General features: G+C 41.8%; 1 protein-coding gene across 3 annotated transcripts in view; it reads left to right on the top strand.

Moving 5' to 3' along the window:
* The first annotated feature begins 289 nt into the window (after positions 1 to 289).
* Positions 290 to 21,168, top strand: part of ATP2A2 (ATPase sarcoplasmic/endoplasmic reticulum Ca2+ transporting 2) — a 45,598-nt gene continuing 24,719 nt past the window's right edge. For 2 of the 3 annotated variants that reach the window (XR_003529086.1, XM_027651879.1), the window contains exons 1-5: positions 290 to 1,077; positions 2,154 to 2,171; positions 2,266 to 2,348; positions 9,108 to 9,212; positions 12,716 to 12,854. Coding sequence is in view for 2 of the 3 variants with exons in the window: in XM_027651879.1 (XP_027507680.1) it covers positions 960 to 1,077; positions 2,154 to 2,171; positions 2,266 to 2,348; positions 9,108 to 9,212; positions 12,716 to 12,854 (463 nt within the window). In the remaining variant the exon portion in view is untranslated. The remainder of the gene's footprint in view (positions 1,078 to 2,153; positions 2,172 to 2,265; positions 2,349 to 9,107; positions 9,213 to 12,715; positions 12,855 to 21,168) is intronic. The other variant, XM_027651880.1, reaches the window with a different exon arrangement.

The raw sequence follows: 21,168 nt of genomic DNA, 5'->3' as shown, positions 1-21,168 counted from the left end.
GCGGGGGCAGGAAGGCGGCCGCCGCACCTGAGGGGCCGTCCCGGTGCGCAGCGGAAGCGCGGCCGCCGCCGCATGAGGAGCCGAGCGCCGTGAGGGAGAGCGGGCGAGGAAACGACCCGCGCTGCGCAGCGGCCGCGCCACCGCCATCGCCTCAGCGCGGGGGGCGGGGCTGAGCGCTGGCCCCGCCCCGCGCCGCGGCCCCGCCAATGAGCGGCGTCCACATGCCGCGGCGGCGAGCGCGGCCCGGGCGGCCCCCGAGTTACATTAGAGCGGCCGCCGCCGCTGCGCGCCCGGAGCGAGCGGAGGCAGCGGCGGGCGCGGGGGAGCCCCAACCGTGACGGCGACCAGCGGCCTGGGCCGGCCAGGGGGAGCATCGGGCCGCTAGAGAAGGGAGGGCGTGATTCCAACCTTTCGTGGGCAGCGGGGCGGCTGCGCCTTGTTCTTCCCCATCCCCCCGCGCCGCGCCGTTATCGCCCTCCCGTTGCTGGGGGCGGCTCGGGGCCGCTGAAGGCGAGCGGAGAGGCCGCTCGGCCACCTGGACGCGGCCCGTCCCTGCAGGGACCCGCCGCGCCCCCGAGGCGACAGCGGCTCCGGGGGCCCGCGGCTCCCCCCCGGCCGAAGCCCCTGGTCCCCGCCGGAGAGGCGGCTCGGCTCCCTTGGAGGCGTGTGGGGTGGGAGGGGGTGGGGGCTTTTTTTTTTTTTTTTTTTTTTTTAGCGGCTTTCCCTTTTTTTTCCTTTTTTTTTTTTTTTTTCATTTTTTCCCTGCCCCTCCCGGCCGCCGCCGTGAGGAGTGAGGTGGGCTCGGGCTGCTCTGTCCTGTGAGGGTCTATGGTGGTAGCACGGGGGTGGTGAGGGCTGAGCAGGGGTCTCGCCGCCGCGCCCGCCGCCGCTGAGGAGGAGGAGGAGAGGGAGGAGGAAGAGGCGAGGCACGGCACCATTTGCTGCTCCCTGCCCCGGCCATGGAGAACGCGCACACAAAGACTGTGGAGGAAGTTTTGGCTTATTTCGGCGTCAACGAGAGCACCGGGCTCAGCCTCGAGCAAGTCAAGAAGCTGAAGGAGAAATGGGGCTCCAACGGTAGGTGAGGCGGCCCCGCCGCCGGGATGCTGCCGCCGGCCTCGCCCTCTCCCCGCTCGGCTCCCTCTCCCACCCCTCTCTCCTCTCCCCCATCCTTCCCGGGGCCCTGTGCGAGGCCTAACGCGTGTGCACTGGCAAAGCCGGCATCTCTTCCAGGACCCGGAATAGGAGCGAGGGAGAAAAGATGGCTGACTTGAACTCCACCTCGTGGGTTTCTTTCAATCCCGAGCTCGCAGGGCTGCTCTGGGGTGGAGGATGTCACCTCCGATCCCTTTCACCTTAACGGTGGGAAACCTCCTTCCATTCTGAATTGACGCCCCTTGGGGTTTAGTATTTTTATATTTTTTTTGTCCGTCTTGACCTTCATTTTTCCTCGCTGTTCAGCGCCTTTCTGCCCCTTATTTTGTATTCTTCTCTCCAGTCGGGACATAGAATTCAGCCAATAAGGTGTTTCTTTTTCTTTAATCCTTACTGCTTGGCCGTGCTAGTCCCTTCTGAACTCCCGTGCCGTTGTGTAAAATTGAAAATCTGTGAGAAGATTATACGGTGAAGGTGTTTTTTTTTTAGCTTTAACGCTGCTTTTATGCCTCTTGGATTACTAAATCTTGTTGCGGGGAAATAAAGAGGAGAGCTGAAATAAGGGAATACCCTTAAAATGGAGGAAAGAATTTGAAACACTTTGAAACAAGTTTGACGGTTTGGGGTGTTTTTTCTAAGTGAATGTGGAGGAAAAGCTTTGTCAGAAAGCGTTTGAAAAGCATTTTGAGCCTTTGACCCTTTGTGTGCAGCAGCAGCACAAGCCCCACAGCTGGCCGGAGTGATGACTTGGCTGAATTATAACCCTTGGCACATTCCGGCGAACCTTTGTGTCTTAAAACGCAAAACTCTGGGGCCCATTCACGTACTGTGGTGAAAAGAGCCACCTTAATGTGGCTTTCAGTGTGTCTGTCAAATGCAGCCCAGCTGAGTGTGTCATTCAGGAACACTACCTGGTGGATGCCTTATAACGCTCTAACGTGTTTCTTCAATGATTTCTTTCCTCTGACATGTTTCCTGGAAAAACCTTCCACGGACAGAGTTGCCGGCTGAGGAAGGTGAGCACGTTTGTGAAATCTTCTCCTAATTCTTATTGATAATTCATCGTTTTTTGTAAGGTGCATGACTAAATGGCTTTGTTATGTATTGCAGGAAAAACCTTACTCGAGCTTGTGATTGAGCAATTTGAAGACTTACTAGTTAGAATTTTGTTGCTGGCTGCTTGCATATCTTTTGTAAGTATGATTTATTCTTTTTAATTTCATAGGCTTCTGTATCTCAGAATGACATGTTCCAGTGTATACAGAGAAAATTATTCTTTCTCAAAAGGTAGAATTATGAGATGCAAAGTAAATTGCTGTCTCTTACCTTTGTTCTTTGCGATGGGGTTTCTGTAGGAAACAAAATTTCAGGAGAGTCTTTCATTGCATGAGTCATAAGCACGTAACTACATTAGACAGGTATGTTAAAAAGTGCTTTTCATTCAACCCAGTTTGGTTATTTGAGGTGGGATTTCCCAATGCTTTTGTTTACTTTTACTTTGAAAAGTAACCTTGAGTAAGTAAGTGTTTAACTGGACATTCTTCTTGGCTTTGGGTTAATCGTTATCAGGCTCAATGTATAATCATTGGAAGACATTTTTGGATGCAATGCAGACTGTAAATAGAACCTCCATGGCGAATATTCCAGTTGCCTTCCCTTCCTGATAATAGCAAGGTGACAGTTGTTGCTTTTGACAGTGACAAGAATGATGACGGCTGTGATGGCACCAGAGTTGACCAAATTTGGTAACTGACCTTTGGACAGTCAAGTCATTAAATGGACATCTTCCTTTGCATACAGGATTAAAAGGACAAGAACATTTTTAACTTTTTTTTTTTTTTTTTTTTTTTAAAAATCAGTCTTTCTGCATTATGTGTAATGGGCATGTGCTCGCTGGAAATCTGAGCCAAGGCTAAGTATAGGAAGAAGATGAAGTCTGTATGTCTTGGGGGAGCTGGACAACAGAAACAGAAGTGTTCAGAATATTAAATTGTTTGGGTAGGAGTAAAAGTTTACAGTAGACTTTGCCCTGGAGTTCTAATTAACTACTTTAAAAAAAAAAAAAAAGCTGCAGCTCTTGGGGGGAGTGGAAATTTGTGGTGACTCTTTAGCTGAGGGCAAACTAATTAGGATGGGCAGAGGAGAATGTGCTCTGAGGCAGTTGTGTTTGCTGGGGGAAGGTTGCCCTGGTGTGGTGCTGCAGTTTGTGCTGTGCTGGTGACCCGCTCTCCCCACAGAGACACTTCTCAAAGGGCTCTGGTTTTGGTCTGCAATACACCAGTACCAGCTGAGCAATGACTGGTGACATCAGTCTTGACCATGGAGACAGATGTGCTTTACTCACTGTTCTGTTTCCTGCAGAGGAAGTCAGGCTGGTTATAGAAAATTGAATAAATGGTCATTCAAAAGCTTTTTTCCCCCCTCCTCTTTGCCCTTTTCCACTCCCAGAGGGTGAGAAGGGGATGTATTTTTGTTCCTGAAAAGTCAGCAGTGTTGCTGTCATCTCATGAAGCAAATGACACCGTAGAAGTTTGTCAGCCTTTCGTGCCAAGGTACATTGTTTTTATTTTAAGCAAGTAAGTGAAAAATCAAATTCACCAAACTCTAAGCTTTTATTGGTGAATCTAAGTATGAGACCAGGCTGACAGAGGTCATAGAACATACACTGCTGAATCCTCTTGGAAAACTTGATTAGTAGCTGAATTCAGTTGCTTTTTTCAGTATGGTTAATTTTCCTATCTAATTAAGAGGAGACTGTAGTCTGATGGAGTGTGGGATAGATCTGGGTTCTCTGCTTCTGTGCAGCTGACATGGTATATGACCTTGGGCTACTGCTCTGCTTTTCCTGTCTCCTATTTTAGTTATGGATTCACACTAAATTGATGTCAGGAGTAAAGATTTTCTCTGATGAAATGTAGAAAAATCCCTAGATGTATTATAATTTTGGTACTTCAAAAGCACTTTGCCTTTGCGTTTGTTTCTGGCTTTTTCCTTGCTCAGAAGGTGATTATCTGTCTTTTTTAGGTTAAAACACTTCTTGATGAAAGCTTTTTTTTTTTTTTTTGAGATTTTTGCAGTAGCTGTAAAGAACTGTTGGGTATGTTGATATAAAGATTGTATTACTGCAAAAATAGAAGTAATTACATCACTTAGGTTCTGGTGTCCTTTACCAGCTGTACATTGTCAATTTAAGAAAATGTCGAAGATTCAGGTATGAGAGAGAGGATCTTAAAGTCACTGTTTTGTGTTGTGGGAGTTTTTATGGTGATGGTGTTGCAATCATAAATCATATTAGTTTATTGCTATTAGAACTGGCTGCACAGAAGCAGCCATCTGTAACAGGGATCTGCATTAGGTTTTTGTGCAGAAACATCCCCTCTTCTCTCCAGCATAAACTCCTGTGTTCAGAGCTTTTGTGCCTCTGCTCCCACTCTGCCCGTCAGGGACGTGTCAGTGAAACAGCTCCGAGCAGCAGCTGGGTCTGTGTCACCCCGGCTGATGGTTGGGGGCAGATGCTGCTGTCTGGGGGCTGTAGGTACCACGTCCCACATTCCAGGTCAGAACTGCTGTTACAGATGTGCTGGTCAGTGCAAGCCTTAAATCTGACCTTTGAAGAGAAACAACATAAATAATTTTTGATGGTGGGTGAATCCATCTGTGAATAGACTTGTCTTGGTCTTCTGTTGAATCTGTGAAGCCTCTGCAGAAATCAACCCGTGGAGCGTCTCAGCAGTTCATGGCTTTTCATTCTTGATACTTTTGTAGCATGTACTCAGATCTTCAGTATTTACTTAAAAGAACAGCTTTCTTTGCTGTATAAACGATTTTGACAGGTTGCATGATGTTGGCTGCATCCGATGTGGGATAGTTCCGTGGTGTGGATGCTTTAGGCAGTGGTGTGTGCTGAGCTGTGCAATCTTAGCTTTGCATCACACTGTGATTTCCTTCTACAAGATATGACACAGGCTATAAAGTCTACCAAAACCTGAAGTATTTTACAGCATCCTAAGAGCATCCCCTCCCCTCAATTATTCCTTTGATTCCTAAGCTGACTTAGAAGTGAATGTTCTGGGAATAGTGGATATCTGTGTTCAGATTAAAACAATATATTGTTGAAACAGTCTGGAGGTTTTTCCACCTGTAAATTAGAATGACTATAACCCAATTTGTGTTAAAAGGTGAGCAAAGGTTCTCCTGGAGGAAGTCTAGGATGTGTCAATAACAATGTTTCAAGCTTTGCCCTGAAATCACCCCAAAAGCTACCTGTTAAGGTCAGCAGCAGTGAGTATGTGACACAAGATAAGGGTTCCTGTAGAACATTACACTGATATGCTTTTAGCTAAACTTAGATTGCTCAGTAGCACAAGGGTGATAAGAATGGGAGAAGTCATTGTGATTTCATTTTATATTGTAGAAATCAAACTGTGGGTGCTAGGTATCTTCCCCCCCTTATTGCTATAATAAACAACAAAATACATTTATTTTCAGAAGTATGGAGTAACGTATCTGATGGGTGCTCACAATCTGCTAACCCAACAAAATTCTTAATTTTGTACTTACATATGTGGTTAAGATGTCTTGGTGTGTGTTTAGGGTTTCCCCTCTGCCCCCTCCTTGTGTAGCAACCAAAAATCTCTACTGAATAATGGAACTGATATTGGGAGGTTTTTCTTTAGTAATTTCTGGCATTCAGCATAACTGACATGGACCAAGTATCAGGACTTCTAAAATAGTTCACATCAGCTTAATTTTAAGCTGTTTTGTGTTGAAAAGATAAATCACTAAAAGAGGGTTTTCTGAGCAGTAGTTGATACTCCGTCCAAAATACAGTAAAACTTTAATTCATGGTATCCTGTGAGAAGAAAGCTCTCTTAAAAGCAATCTCTACATCTTACATGACCTGCTTTAATTAATCCAGGGCTTTTTGTTACGCTGAGGTCTTACTCCCCCAGCTTGATTCTAAGTTTCCATTGTCAAAATGAAAACCAAACAGAAATCCCTGCGAGGTTGCTGACAGCGAAGTGTTTGCTTTTCCTCAGTTGGTGGTGAGTGGGTACAGCCTGCTGGGCAACACAATCCTGCCTCCAAAGTTCCACTCCTTAGTTCTGTGGTTGTTACCTAGTGATACCTGAGGTGACTTGTCTCCATAACTTACCTGACAACACAGGGATACTTCACTCGAAGTGGAGAAAGCTGTGAGGACACTTGTGTTGCTGTAGCTGTTTTCAGCAGTGGTCACCCCACTGCTGGCTCACTTTGGCATTGTACTTCTGCCCCTTTTCACAAATAACCCTGAAAACTAAGTGCTGTTTGCCTGTCATTGTGTATCTTTTGCCTTAGTGTCCTGCAGGTCCACCCCATTAGGCTTTGTTTAAAATAGACTCTGCAAGCTCTGGCAGCCCTAAAGCAAATATGCTGAATGGAAGTTGTCCTTTAAGCTGCTTATGTTGGCTGTTGATATGGGACTCTTATGTCTTGCTATTATTTCCCTTATGTTTTTAGACTTGAATTTCTCTTGAGCAATTATTTTATTTTTCCTACTCTTTCTTGAGTACATGATGACTTTACTTATTGACAGTACTGCCTGAACAGTGCATTGGAGATCAATGACCTGGAAATTAAGCTGTTCTACATGTGAGTCTTAAAGTGATTAGGGCTGAAATATGGTGGGGCCCTTCTGAGTAGAAGTTAAAAAAAAATAAGATCTCTCATTGTAGACCTCTCCAGGGTCTTAAAAAGTGTGCTAGTGGAAACTTTTTGACAAGGACTCAATGACTTGGACAAGAATTGTCTAATCTTTACCAGGCTTCAAAATATGGGTTGTTGTTACTAAAAATGCTGAGCTAAATAGTTGTATTGCTTGTTCTGCTTCCTCTTTGTTTTTACTGTGGGTTGTTTTTTATTTTACTTCAGGCTGCTATCAAATGATAAACCTGATCTGTTAAGCAGTGTGTGCTGTGTATCACAAGTATCCTAAATGGAGTGTTAATATAGCTGTGGTCTGCTATAACAAAACCAAGAACTTGCAATGTATTCGGTTATTTTGATGTCTCTATTTACTGAAACATTCTAGAACTAGAGGTTGGATTGTTCCACTGTTAGTGATTGTGTGGAAAATTTTGGGGGGAGAAATTTGTGTTGCTGGCTCCCAGGATTAATTAGATACTTCATTTTAATCTTGTCACAGATCGATAAATTTGCCAGAAAAACAACCATCAGATTCTGTACCCTCAGGATCTCTAATTTGAGTTCATCTCCTCTTTTTTGAAATAATGGCTTACTGCAAGTAAAGATCTCTTGAAAACTTAATTTTGGCTCTCCTTGACATACTTGGATCTTGCTGTCCTTGTAGCTACTTTCCTTACCTCGGGAAGTTGTGGCCTTTCTCAGTGTTACTTTACAGCACACGTGATCTTCAGTCAGGAAAGATTCTGGTTTAGCATCCTGTAAAGCAGATGTTTTATTCCAGTTAACCTCGTAGGTGCCTGCTCAGATGAGAACATCACAAAATAATTGAATTTACTTGCTTTATTGGAAGCAAAATGGGGGCTCTACAGAATTCCAATAAAGAAAGGGAGGGGAAAAATAGATACTAAGCAGCTTTTCTGATGGCAGAGTGTGACCTTGTAGACATGAGAAGTCTGGAAGTGTACCATTAACTTCTCCTGTAGCTCAAATGGCAGAAGGTGTTAGAGGGGATTGGATATCCAGGGGTGTGGGAGAAGGAAAGAAACATCCAAAATGTGGAGAACATAAGAGATCCTCACTGAAGCCCTTCTGCAGAGGAATTACACAGCTCCTCGAAACGTCGTGTTGCCAGTTGGAATGTCTCAGTCTCCTTAATCGCAGCCTGGATCTTACAAATTTACCCTTTTGTAATAAAAATTTGTTGTAGCATTGGATTTGCTTGACAGTCTGTTTTCTGCTGGAGGCTTTCATGCTGCTGCTCCTTCCTTTCCCCATCCTGGAGTGTGTCTCAGTTGAGCAATAGCTCGGAGCAGCATGTTGGGGGAATTATGGCGCTGCTTTAGTAACAGTTTGCTCTCTGCAGCCCTCGGTGATTCACTGTGCTGTTGCCTGACTACCAGCCCTAATTATCTCAACACGTTGTTCCTATTTACTGTCACTTTCCAGGCTTCCTGTTGCTCAACATGTTGATGAAAAAGCCCTTCCTCTCTGGTCATGTTGGCTTGACTCTTCCTCAGGAGCTGCAGAGCTCTGCAGAGGCCCTGACACAGTCGAGTCAAGTGAATGACAGAAGCCTAAAACTAGAGTGCACTTGTAAAGCAAATGAATGAAAACAGAATTTATGTGGAGCCTTTTATGCAAGTCCTCAAGTAGATTCACCTTTAAAAATTGAGTTTTATCAGCTACTCAGCTTAGAATTCAACTTCAGTGAATTCACTTAGATGCTTCAGTAAGACACTACTTGTATTTAAATAAGTAGATGCTTATTTTTCATGTCTACTCAACAAAAACTTGTGAAACTGTATTAATTTTTTTGTCTAAGTTGCTAGTAAAGGGCAATTAAGCTTGGCTAAAATTCAGATTCAGGCAAAGTTTGTGTTTTAAGTAGTCAAACTAATCTGTCTGCATTTTGTTTTATACAGTAAGGGATTTTTTCTTTTCTCATGGTCATAACTGTTGTCACAACTTCTGCTTTCATTTCTGAAGCAACAGTAGCAATTGTTTCCCAAGTAAATAGTTTACTCCTTTAAAAGAAGAGTGGCCTTTAAAATGAACTTTGTACTACTTTAGTAGAGATTCTTTTTCTTTTCCATTGCTTATTGCCAACTCATTCATTAATTACAAAGCTACAACTTGGTAGGTTGAAACTTCTAAGATTGCTTAAGTCCAAGCAGTGGAATCTCTCAGGCTGGAACTTCACAGGGGTAAAGTTTGCAAGGTGTCTGTGTAAATCAGTAATTTAAATCATTGTGTTCCTCTTACAGGTCCTGGCCTGGTTTGAAGAAGGTGAAGAAACAATCACAGCATTTGTAGAGCCTTTTGTAATCTTACTTATTTTAGTAGCCAATGCCATTGTGGGAGTGTGGCAGGTATGCAGAGATTTTTACAACATCAAATCACAAATGTTTTGGGGTTTTATGGTTTGAGAGGAAGCAGTGCACAGTGTAGTGTTGGGTGCTTCATACAAAGCAAAGTAGGATGTGTTACTAACTTTAGATTCCTGAGAGTCAGCAAACCATAAAGCTTCTCGACACAAAGTGTTGACTTAAAGGTAAAATGAAAGCTTCAGAAGTGTTGCCAAAAAGGCAAAGTGCCCATCAGTGTGTTTGGCCACACACTGGTGAGCACATGAACGAGACAGGCCAGAATGAAGACCTGAATTCAGGAAACAAATCAGATCTTGCAGAGCTGAGAACGATTGGATCAGCTCGTTTGGGTTTTTTCCCAACTAAGGAACAAAGGATGCACTTCTAATCTCATTTCTTGTCTGTTTTCTCTTGAGACAACTGCTGTGTTTTAGTACATTATTAATGCACTATTAATTCTCCCAGTTCAATTACTATGGTACCTATTAAGTGTACGTCCAAAGACTGCATGTCTGTCAAAAGGCAGAAGTTTCTTCTGAAAGCATCTAAATACCATGAAATTTTTCCTACATTATCAACTGTGAGATGACTTAGATGGCTTTTTATAAATCATGCAGACAGTAATAACAGTAACTGTTCTTGAGATGGCAATAACACTTCTTGAGATGCCAAAGTAAAGTGGTTCATATCATTTTAGCTTAATAATTTGATCACTTCAGACAAGGCATGTTTTATTAGAATTGTTTTTCTGCAGATCAAAAATACTCAAGGATTTTTAGGGTCATTCAAGTTATTTGTACAGTTGGTTGGTTTTGGGTTTTGGGTTTTTTTTTTTTTAAGGGATGGTGCTAATGTGACATAATTACTGGCTATCTTAGTACACTGGGTTTCATGTTTTGGAAAAAAAGGCAAACTTTCCAAAATAACAACAAAAATTAAGAGGAGAAGTTCTGTTAATGGTTAAAACATGTTAGAGAGAACCCTGCATGCTGGAAGAAGTGCTCTGCTTTGTGCTGGCCCAAGTGAGTTGGCTGAAGACTATTCCGCAAAAAATCAGTTTTTAGCAGTTCCCAGCTTGCTGCACAACTGCTGGAGCAGGGAGAGAAGAGATCGTGTTGATCCAGGGGTGACAGCATTGCCCCCTTAAGTGTCATTTTATATTCAAGTCTTCATAAAGTAGTTGTGCAAGAGTTAATGTTTAACTTGAAACTCTGAGCTACAACTCTGCAGCTGCTGATTTTAAGTATGAAATGGAAGGTAAAGCTCTCTGTACAGCTTGGGGATTTTCTTGTGTAGTTGTATATGCCCTGTTGTAGGAAATAATCAATTTTTTCAGACAAGATAGTGTGCCAAGAATACCTCTCCATATATTTCTACGTGCAGTGAAATGTATTGTGAAACAAGAGTTGCTGCACAGATTAAATGACTCATTCCCTTGTTTTAATGGGCATGGAAAATCAGTCGCAGTGCACAGTCTCCACCCATAAACGTATGTGTTCCTACAGGTACTGGATGTGAGCAACTGAGTCATTGCCCTCAACCTTTCCTCTCACGTGCACTTTCCCCAGAGAGCCATCTGTGAGTGCTTCAGTGCCTGGCAGGGTGGTGTGACTGCCACAACTCCAGGCAAACTGGGAGCAGAGAGATTGAGTGTAGCACACTGAGCTGGCTGAACCAGCTGAATCATAGGGTCCTTGAAGCTGGAAAAGATCTTTTGGATCATCAAGTCCAACCGTTAGCCCAGTGCTGCCAAGGTCACCACTAAACCGTGTCCCCAGGGGCCACATGTGTGTCTTTTGAATACCTGCAGATATGGTGACTCAGCCCCTTCCCTGAGCAGCCTTTTCTGATGCTTGACAACCTGTTTGGTGAAGAAATTGTTCCCAGTAGCCAATCTAAGCCTCCCCTGGTGCAATTTGAGGACGTTTTCTCTTGTCCTGTCACTTGTTCTAGGGAGGGACAAGGTCTCCCTGAGCCTCCCTTTCTCCAGGCTGAGCCCTCTCAGCTGCTCCTGGTGCTCCAGACCATTTCCCAGTTCCATTGCCTTCTCTGGACACGCTCCAGCCCCTCCATGTCTTTCTTCTTGTGAGGGACCCAAAACTGACCCCAGGATTGAGGGGGGGTCTCAGCAGTGCCCAGCACAGGGGGATGGTCCCTGCCCTGGTCCTACTGGCCACACTATTACAGGCCAGGATGCCCTTGACCTTCTTGGCCACCTGGGTCATGTTGAATTGTTTTTTATTTCTCCTTTTTGAAAGAAGACTTGTGCTGAAGTAATCTTCCATTTGTGAGACTTTATTTTGCACTTTAAGGTTTTGTCTGATGTTGGCTCCTAATTGATTCACAGAAAAGCAGTATCAGCATTATTTTGTTGAGGAGCAGAATTAATTTACCTGGTGGAATATGAGACTGGTATTAATTACAACTTTATGGGTCTGTGCTGGTATCTGCACTGCCTGGCCCTGAGCTGTGCCATGTAAATTCTAGTTCCTCAAGGTAGTTTTGTTAATGCTCATTTTCAGCTGCACTGTTACATGGAAGTACCAAGTCCTTCAGCCCTTGAATTTCTGATGATTTTGTTTCTGCTTTGACATGCAGGAGGAATTTTTTATTATCTGGAAAAGCTGATGTATATTTGAAGGGCAGATAGTGTAAAAGCTATGTGCACTCTACCATTATCTGTAATTATCAGGCCTAAATGACGTTTGGACTTGTCAATAGGGAAATGGAAAATAAATTCCTTCTCCAAGAGCTGGAGAAGGAGCACTGATAAGCTGCTGGTTCTTATGTTCTCCTTTATCCAGGTAACATCACAATATTGATCCCAATCTGTGGTAGTGCTTAGTGAGAGAACTGCAGTTGAACCAGGAAAGCCTTTGTGTTAGTGGAAATAAAAAAGGTTGTCATATGTGGAGATTCATCCAAGTTTGTAAATTAAGAGATTCTGGGGAAGTTTCTAGTCTGTCTACTTTAATTTCACTTCAGAGTCACTTGATTTGCTGAAATAAAGTTGATTTTATGTTGTTTGAGGTTTGTCTTAACTTGATCCTTGATTTCTGCCAGTAAGTGAAATTCAGTAGTGCTTGTCTACTCCAGTCTGAGTCTAAGCTGCTCCAACTGGTAAGGAACAACCAAGACTTCTATCCATGAGTCTTAATTCTGTTTAGGGTTTTCTATGTCAAAAAGTATGTTACATGTGGATGTAACATAGAACTCTTTGTGTGGCCTCCCTGCAACAACACGGGATATTTTTGATGGAAAATGCTGCAAGGTTTAAATAAACAATTTCTAGGTTCTAAATGCCCACAAACACCTGAATTAAGCTGTAAAGATTTCCAGTCAGCAACCTCACAAGGGGAGGGGGGGGTCACAAAATGTTGTGTGTGAAAGAATGTAGCTGAGCTGAGTTGGTAGTATTCATATGATAATGCTTTTGAAAAATCAGATCTGACCTACTTATTTTTCCTTGAGGGCTTTTGAAATGACACATTTTTGCTGTCTTTTAGGAAAGAAATGCTGAAAATGCTATTGAAGCTCTTAAAGAGTATGAACCAGAAATGGGCAAAGTGTATCGACAAGACCGAAAAAGTGTCCAGAGGATTAAAGCCAGAGACATTGTCCCGGGGGATATTGTGGAAGTGGCAGGTAAGACCCATTTATGTAGCACATACATGTGTCAGAATATTAATGTAAAATTCTTGTGGGGGCTTTGTCTTAATGATTCGAGGCCCTGGGGGGAGTTTTCAGAGGCTCCTAAGTATATACTTCACTTCTGAACAATCTTGTTTCTGTTCGTCTGTAATTACCTTAAATGTGCATTTGCACTGAGGGGATTGTTTTTCAAATTGCCATTTAGTTTAATTGGTAGGTCTAAAAGCAAAGCATCTTAATTGGAGTGCTGGTTTTAACACTTGTCACAACTTTAAAATGTTGTTTTCTAATGTCTGGTTTCAGTGTGTCCTACGATTCGTCTGGTTTTCTATCACAGAATACCTTCTTCATTGCTTTTAAATGTGTTTCCTTGGGTTTGGGAGTGCTGAGATTTTTTTTTTTAGTCATGCTCTGAGTTTTCATCTGATTGTGTTTTCCCAACTCTTACACTTGCAGTAGCAGAGCCTTTGAACTTCCCTTCACAAATGTCTTCTGTCCTCTCAGCTGGTGTGACTGGCATGTGACATTGCTGTTTTCTCATATTTCTTCATTCTTTATTGCTTCTTTTGCCTATTGCTGTGTAGGAGATCTCAAACAGATATAAACTATTCAGAGTAGAGCTTCCTATTTCTCCTGTGTAAGCATTTGAAGGGACAATCTTAAGACTGGACTTTTCCCTTGAGCTTCCTAATATCCTAGATTTACTCTAAAAGGTGTGTCTTTATTTGGAAGGAGTGCAAAAATATAAGTGTCGTAGACTTTTAGCTAAAACTCTGTCATTTTGATGATAATGCCATAGCAATAATTCTTTCTCTAGACTGGGCTTATTGATGGCTTAAGTGTTTCCTATTCCTTCCCAGCTAAATGTAGGTGGTTCTTGCTAAGTGTCAGGAGTGATTGCACCCTCGTATTTTGTAGGTCGTTATCAACTGTTAACTGAGTGATTGTTCCTTTGGGAACAATTCAGGGTGTACATCAGATGTGCTTTTCACAAGTGTCACTTTGATTTTAGAGGTGGTAGCTGTCTCAAGAGGAGATAAATATATACCCTTAAACTTGCCTATCCTCCTGTTTTAATTAGCAGGCAGGGAGAGTGTGCACTCAGAATGAAGTTGGTGTTGGCTGCCAGCCCAGCTTTCATTCCTTGAGAAACTTTAGCACTCTCTGAGCCCTGTCTCGAGCCTCCGTTTTGTGCACAGGATGATTCAGCTCCAAGTACAAATCCAGAGTGCTGATAGCAGAAATTAGGGGGGAATTGTGATACCTTGTCACTCCCTGTGCTCTTTGACTCGCTGTTCCTGCTCTGCACAGTCAAAGCTGTGAGCTCTGCAAGGAGCTTTGGTTTCAGGCTGATGTTTGCCATGTCCTTTGGAGGCAAACTGTATAAATTACAGATTCTGCAGGAGGTGTCTACTCCAAATCCTTATCCTGTTTCTAAATGTCACTGATGGAACAGGAGTTTTGGAAGGAGTCAATATCATAGGAATACCTTTGTGGGTTTTGGTATTTTAAAGAAGTATGGGTAGAATTGCAAGTTGATAACTGTGCATTTTGCACTGGTTGGGGGATCTCACCGAGGAGAAATGCTGGATTTTGCTGCTCTGCCGGGTGTCAAGAGCACAGAACACTTTCTCCTTGATTCTTTGCTATTTCAGAAAAGGTACAGATTGCATTTTCATCTTACAAATTTAGCTCTGCCTTTGTTCTGTATGTGAACACCTGGGGGATGTGTGGGCTTATACTTACCTGCTCTATATTGTCAGTATCCATAAAATCAATTACTGTCTATAAAAGGTCTGTGTCTGAAGGAGGGAAATGATTTGGGAATAACCCCTGACTTGAATGCCTATAGCACCAGGCTGTCTTTAACAAACACAGTATCCTTTTTTCATAGGGTTACTATTGCATTATTTTAAAATCAGCTTGTAAAACAATGTCTGATAGTCCAACATGTATAGAACTAATTTATTTTTTCTTAAAGAAGGGACAGGTTCATGTAGAGAAACAAAAATTATCCAAACTTTATAACTGTCCTTTAAGGTGGGTGGTCTGGCTTGTTGATGGACTGCAGAGTCTTTTGTGGGTAAAATACTTACTTTAACTGGTGGATCAAACAATCCCAACCTGGTCTGAAGTACTCATGATATTTTTCTTATAATGGCAAATACACTTAAATTACCTTCACTTGAAGCTGCAGTTGATTGTAAGTCATGTGGATGTTCAATAGAGAAACAGGTGTTTCAGTGTGGTACAGATTGTGATACTGAAATAATAAATTCTGGTAGCTGGACAATGATGAAGTTTTAATTGTAATCAAACTCGGAAAAGCTCCTGAGCAAGTAGAGAAGAGCAACACATGGTGTAGCAGTGTTGGTGTCAGGACCTGGAGGTGAGGGAGACTCTGTGCAGGCCTGTGCCTCAAGAGCAGGAGGACTCTGATGGCCTTTGACACGGTGTTTGCAAAAAGATGACCATGTAGGGAAGTGACAGAGCACTCCATGCTGGGATACATATCTGGCTATGGAATTCTAGGCAAAGTGCCAATGACATTTGTGTGTCCAGGCAAATATCTTTCAACCAAGTGGCATAAACAGCCAGGTGATAACTTTCTCACCTGTGCTGATAACTAATTTTGAACAAATTTATTCAGGTCTTCCACTACAATATAGTTGTATCTAATGCTGTTACAGCTTTGGTAATTTGAAGTAGCTGTGGATGGGTCTGACACAGAGATGACTCTGTTACAGGAATTGTTAGATTGATATTGCAGTTTGGGGGATGTGGGGGAATATATTTCCCTCTTTACATTGCAGGAGTTCCCTGAGAATAAGTAGCATTGAACCATTTCTGAAACTACTTGGTATTTTTGGTAGTTTTGAACCCATTACAGATAACCTGTGTGGCTTAGTGTAACTCAAAGGCAGTGCAATAATGGTTTATATTATCACTTTTTATTCTGGCTCCTGAGGCTGTTTGTAGGGTTTGACTGTTCATTATATAGACTATCCATCTGCCTCATGGCCTTCTGAATTAAAGCTTCTGGAACAGATACTGGTTTGTTTGACTTGAGGTAATAGGGGGAAACTGCAGGTTTGCATTGACACCTTGCAGTAAATATGGAGTAACCTGAATTAAACTGTCCCTTGGGTGATAAATAACCTTCTGCCTGAGGTGTCTCTTGGGATCAGTGTGACAGGGCAGAGTGCTGGATGAGCAATTACCCTTCCTTGTGTCTGGTAGCCAACAAATTCCACTTTCTGCAGGTGTAGCAGACACTGTAGTTTGTTTGCTCAGAGACTGTGCAGACATGAATTTCTTAACTGCTCGTTGTTAGGAAGACTTTCTTCCACGTCTGCCTAAGCAGAGGTGGTGGAAGAGACACACAGTACAATGAACAGGAACTCTCTGGGATGCACTTGGGGTCACAGCTTTGGGACCCCAACTTAAATTTGCTCACAGAGCTGTGGTGGGCACAGCTCTCAGAGCTGGAGTGGGTGAGGGTTTATGAGCCTCAGAGTTTGTTTCTCAGAACTGATGAACTGAAAACCATCCAGACGCTGTCCTCACACGTTGCCTGTCTTCAAATGGATTATCATGCTGCTATAAAAGTTGGACTTAATTGGAGGGTGCACTCTAAACTTGTAACCAGGGCTATCTTAACAGATTAGATATACTTTGGTTTAGTTGAGTTTTTATTTGCTGGGTTAAAGTAACATTTCAAAGAGAAACTTAAACCAGCATGGCCTTAGTTCTTAGAAGTTTTTTATGAAGTTCAGCCAGGCAAATCGGTGTAAATCACTTCTTTTTTTTTTTTTTTTCATAGAAGCACATTTGGGAACAGAAGTGAGCTTTGTTCACTTCTGTTGCATTTTCCTGTCTAAAAGTTTCTGGTTTGGATACAGTGTATCTGCATTTCGATAATTTAATAAATGAAAGTTCATTAGTTGCAGTCAGTAAGTGACCAAAGCCCAGTCACAGTAGTTCCTCTTTTCCCTGAATTGGGAAGAGGAATTGAATGATTTCTTGTCATCTGTTACTGTATCTGTAAGTACTCAGCAGCTTAAAAATATACACAGAGTTCCCAGAAGCTGTTGCTTATTAAATTAGTGTATATTCCACAAGACTTAGTATACCTGGCATAGAGTAGGCAAGAATTACTTTCTGAGGTTTTTTATTCCAATTGCAGAGCACTTTAAAACTCTTGGTAAAGTACTTGGGTGCTTTATAATGAATGAAAGATAAATTTTGGGGTGAAGAAGGTCAGGAAGGAAGATTTTTGAGGTGAATTATGTCAAATTCCCAGGATTATGAAGAGCTGCAGGTTCTCCCTGGTAATACAGACAACAAACACTGATGTTGCAGATTTTCCTCCAAAACATCTGGGTCCTTGTGCCTGTGTTACTCTTCTAATAACTAGAATTGGTTTTCAGTCTCTGTGCTAGAGATGCAGGTTTACTTTTTCTGGGAAATTATTGAGATTGGAAAAAATAATGGAAAGGATGGAGTAAGGCTGAAGTTCAGAACAGAGACCTGCTGGAGGCTGTTCTACAGCAAACTGCTGCCACCTTCTCTTGATGGGGAAACAAATGGGCTGCAGAAGTTGTGGGTGTTTCCTTACCTTGTCAAGTTTTGGGTTTTAAAGCGCATATTTTGCTTTTTTCACAAAGTTTTGCTTTTGAACCAGAAGAGAGAGGAAAGTACATCAGTGGTTAATAAACACAGGTGCAAGCAGTGCATAAATCTCTGTGCTTCAGTGAACATTTTGGCCAACACATCAGAGGCAGCTCTGAGATAACCAGGCACAGTCCAAACTCCATTCCAGGCTTGACTGGAGTCTGGAGTTATGTGAGGTTCAACTCAGGGCACAGCCTAAACTTGTGCCCCTTTTAACACACATTTGAAATCTTACAAAACACACTTCTCTTTTTTTTTTTCCCCAATTCTTGTAGCTTTTTCCTCCAGAGGTGCCAAACTTTTTTAAAGTAAAAATAGTGAAACTCATTCTGGTTTAGTTGTTTGAATTGAGAATGTATCTGATATTCTGTGCTCTGATAGAACCAACACCGAGTGGGGTTTTATTATAAGCACAAATTGTGCTGAACAAAATGCTTGGGCATCAAGATAATGCTCTATTAATACCATTTCACCCTGGCAAAGCAAGCTTTCTTTATTTTGTAAGGCTAAAGTAAACTTGCACTTCCAGAATTCTTTCTCTCTGTTCTTATGTTACCTAAATGCAGCATAACTTGGAAACTTTGGTGTGAAGATGTGCTTGTTCTCCACCTGATCTGGCAGAAGTTGAGGCTTAACTTACAGTCCATTCTTTTTGCTGTTAGATACCTTTATAGGCTGGTCACAAGAATTTTCAATCTGGAGCACAGTGATATAAATAGATCCACTAATTAAAAGCTAAAACTAGACAAATTCAGATCAGAAATAAGTGCAGACTTAGAAGCACAGTCCCTGTCCATGGGCACATCTTATCTAATGTTCTGGTGCCCTCTTCAGAGAGAATGACACAAGTATGTTTTTACAGAATAAGAAGGAATAAAATAGGAATAATTCAAGTCTTATGTAGTGTTTAATTCAGTTTCCACTTTTTTTTCTGAAAAATGGTTCCAACCTGAAAATATTTTGATCCCAGAAAGCAAAGCTTTTCTTGTCCTTTGGTTTTCATTGATACCACTGCAATATCTGTGTGGTTTGAAATTTTTTAACCTCTATATTTAACAGCTCTTAGCTGAGGATACTCACACTGTGTGTACACTGTACAGAAAACTCCATTTCTGTCCAGAATGCAGGAGGTTTATGATAGAGGCTGTTTCATGCAAAGAAGGAATGTATTTAAATTTATTATTCTGTCTCCTTGTCAGTAAAAGCAAATGCTGTTTTACTGGTGTGGTTACAACTGATGGACTGTTGCTGTTCTAATCTCTGTCTTGTTGAAAAATAAATCTTACTGGTTTGGAGTGGAAACTCAGACTTAAAGTGTTTTGTAATAACTCTTCTAATTTTGATATATTGACACTCTTGGCCTTCTATGAAAATGTAGTTGGACTCAATTATCTTCCTGTTTTATAGAGCTTCTGATTTTTGGGAGCATTTTATTATACCCTTTCAGGAAGTGTTAAATACTTCAAACCTGTTACTACGGAAGAAAAATTAAGTTTCTGATGGTCTGAGGAAATCAGGCACAATGGGAAGACAAGATTGTCTGTGCAGGGGGGAGAGGAGCTGAGCTGTGCTAAGGAAGTTTAATATAAAAACTAATTGTGCTGGACCAGCTCTACCTCTAAATATGCACGACCTGATCATGTCCCAATTTTAACTGTTAAAATCCTCCAGCAATTCCCAATTCAGTACTCGCTCAGAGCTCAGGAAATACTCAGTTCTGTAGCACCCCAGGTGTGTTATTTTAAGTTATTTAATGAGTAAATGTGCTGTTTACTCATTTCAATCCTTAAGCTTAAGCTGACTCCCATACTTCATGCAGGAAGTTTCAGTTGCTTCGTTTTATTAGTAAATACCCACACAGTGGTGTGTCCTCTAATGTAGGGATAAGGAACTTATTTTTGGGCAAGAGAGGAGACTGAAATAACTGACTCTTGAATTAAGAGACTAAAAATCTCATTAGGAAAAGTGATTTAAGTAACTGTACCCATAATAATATATCATGTTAGAAAATTGCTAACACCTAATGTTTTTTGTCAAAAGAATTAATAAATACTTAGCTTTTTCCCCTTTTGAAGGTAAAACCCCATGTATTTCGAATCAGATGTTTTGATAGCAGTGAGGCAGGTTGTGTGGGCTGATTTCCATAGTATTTCTACCCTGGCCTGATGAAATGAGAACATCCTAATAAAGCAGGAGAAAACCCATGGTGTCTTAAAAATCAAAATACACAAGTGTGTCAACAATGAACCTCAGTATATTAAGACACTTTTTTTTTTTTTTTTTTTGTTCTCCCCGTTTGGTATTTTATGGAAGTTGGTTTGGGGATGTTTTTGCTTTCAGGTTTCAGGAACTGTTTGTGTTCTCCAATTGTTCAACTATAGAATAGTTTGGAGCTGTACTGATAGTCTTTATTGCAAAAGTCCAATTCCAACTCCCAACCTGCTGATAACAGAATCCAGGCTGACACTGGCTGTGGTTAATGACAAACATCAATAAGAAAGTGTGAGGTACATATTGTGTATGAAGAGCCATTCTGACTTTTATGGGAAAAATTCCTTTCATTTGCAGTGAACACGGAGAGGGACCTTTTGCAAACACTTGGTACCTGCTTTGCTAAGAAGGGGAATTGTTCTTGTGACACACTAACATAAAAAAGGAACAAAACTCTTCCCTCTTTATAGTGTACCTGCTTGTAAATCCCCTCTGAGCAAGTCTCCAGCTGTGGGAGGGATCAGTTATTAGGACTGATATCAGTGTTCAAAGTACACATTTAAATTAGTAGTTTTATTTTGAGGCCTGTTCTGTACCATAGTGACTTTTGGGGGTAAAGTTAATGCTGCTTCCTGAACTTACTGTTGATTAGAAGATCTAGAATATACATTTCAAGAGACTATATTGAGATATAGTCTCAATGATTTGAGACTTGAAAGATGAGCACGGTCCTGTTGTAGTCTAAAGTTCTTTCTTAGTAGCTAAAAATATAACAGGAACTGAAATCCACACAACTTTAATAGTTATTTTCCTTCCAGCTTCATTATTCATAAAATATGTGCCCCATCACTTCTACCCATCGTCCTGGGCTGCTCAAACCACAGACTGGTCTCACCTGCAACATTAATATTGTATTTTGGCTGTAGAGGTCTCTCAAGGAGAGTCTCAAACCACATTCTGACAGAATTCTGAAATTAAATATTTACTTTTATTGCTCTACTGGAAACTGGAGAAGTGTTCAAGGGGTGTCAGTGCTCAGGTGAAACACCAGGGTGATGAGTTGATGGTTTCACTGTAGGACTTGGTCACTGCCAGGTATTAAATTGGGACTTACACTGTTCAATATATTCTATATTTGAAGTTGGCTTGGAAACTTGAATTATTTCCTCTTTCAAGGCAACTTTGCAGGTTGAATGGGGCAATCTGTGCCCTGGGCTGTCCTTTAAAGGCTCCCTTCTTGAGGAGCTTCAGTTACTCTGCAGACACTCGTTCCCTGCCGAGCTCTGTTGGTAAGAAGGGTTGTACTGCACATAAAATCAAATGTTTATGTGAATGACTGTTCATATAGAGGGAACTTCACCTGTAGCAGTGTAAGATAAAGTGTGAGGAACTGAGAACAAAAGCTGGAGTGTAATCAGTGGGA

This window comes from Corapipo altera, unplaced genomic scaffold (assembly GCF_003945725.1).
Source record: "Corapipo altera isolate COAL_440 unplaced genomic scaffold, ASM394572v1 67, whole genome shotgun sequence".
Classification (NCBI taxonomy): Eukaryota; Metazoa; Chordata; class Aves; order Passeriformes; family Pipridae; genus Corapipo; species Corapipo altera.
Note: the sequence above shows the minus strand (reverse complement) of the source record. Positions and strands in the feature narration are given on the sequence as shown.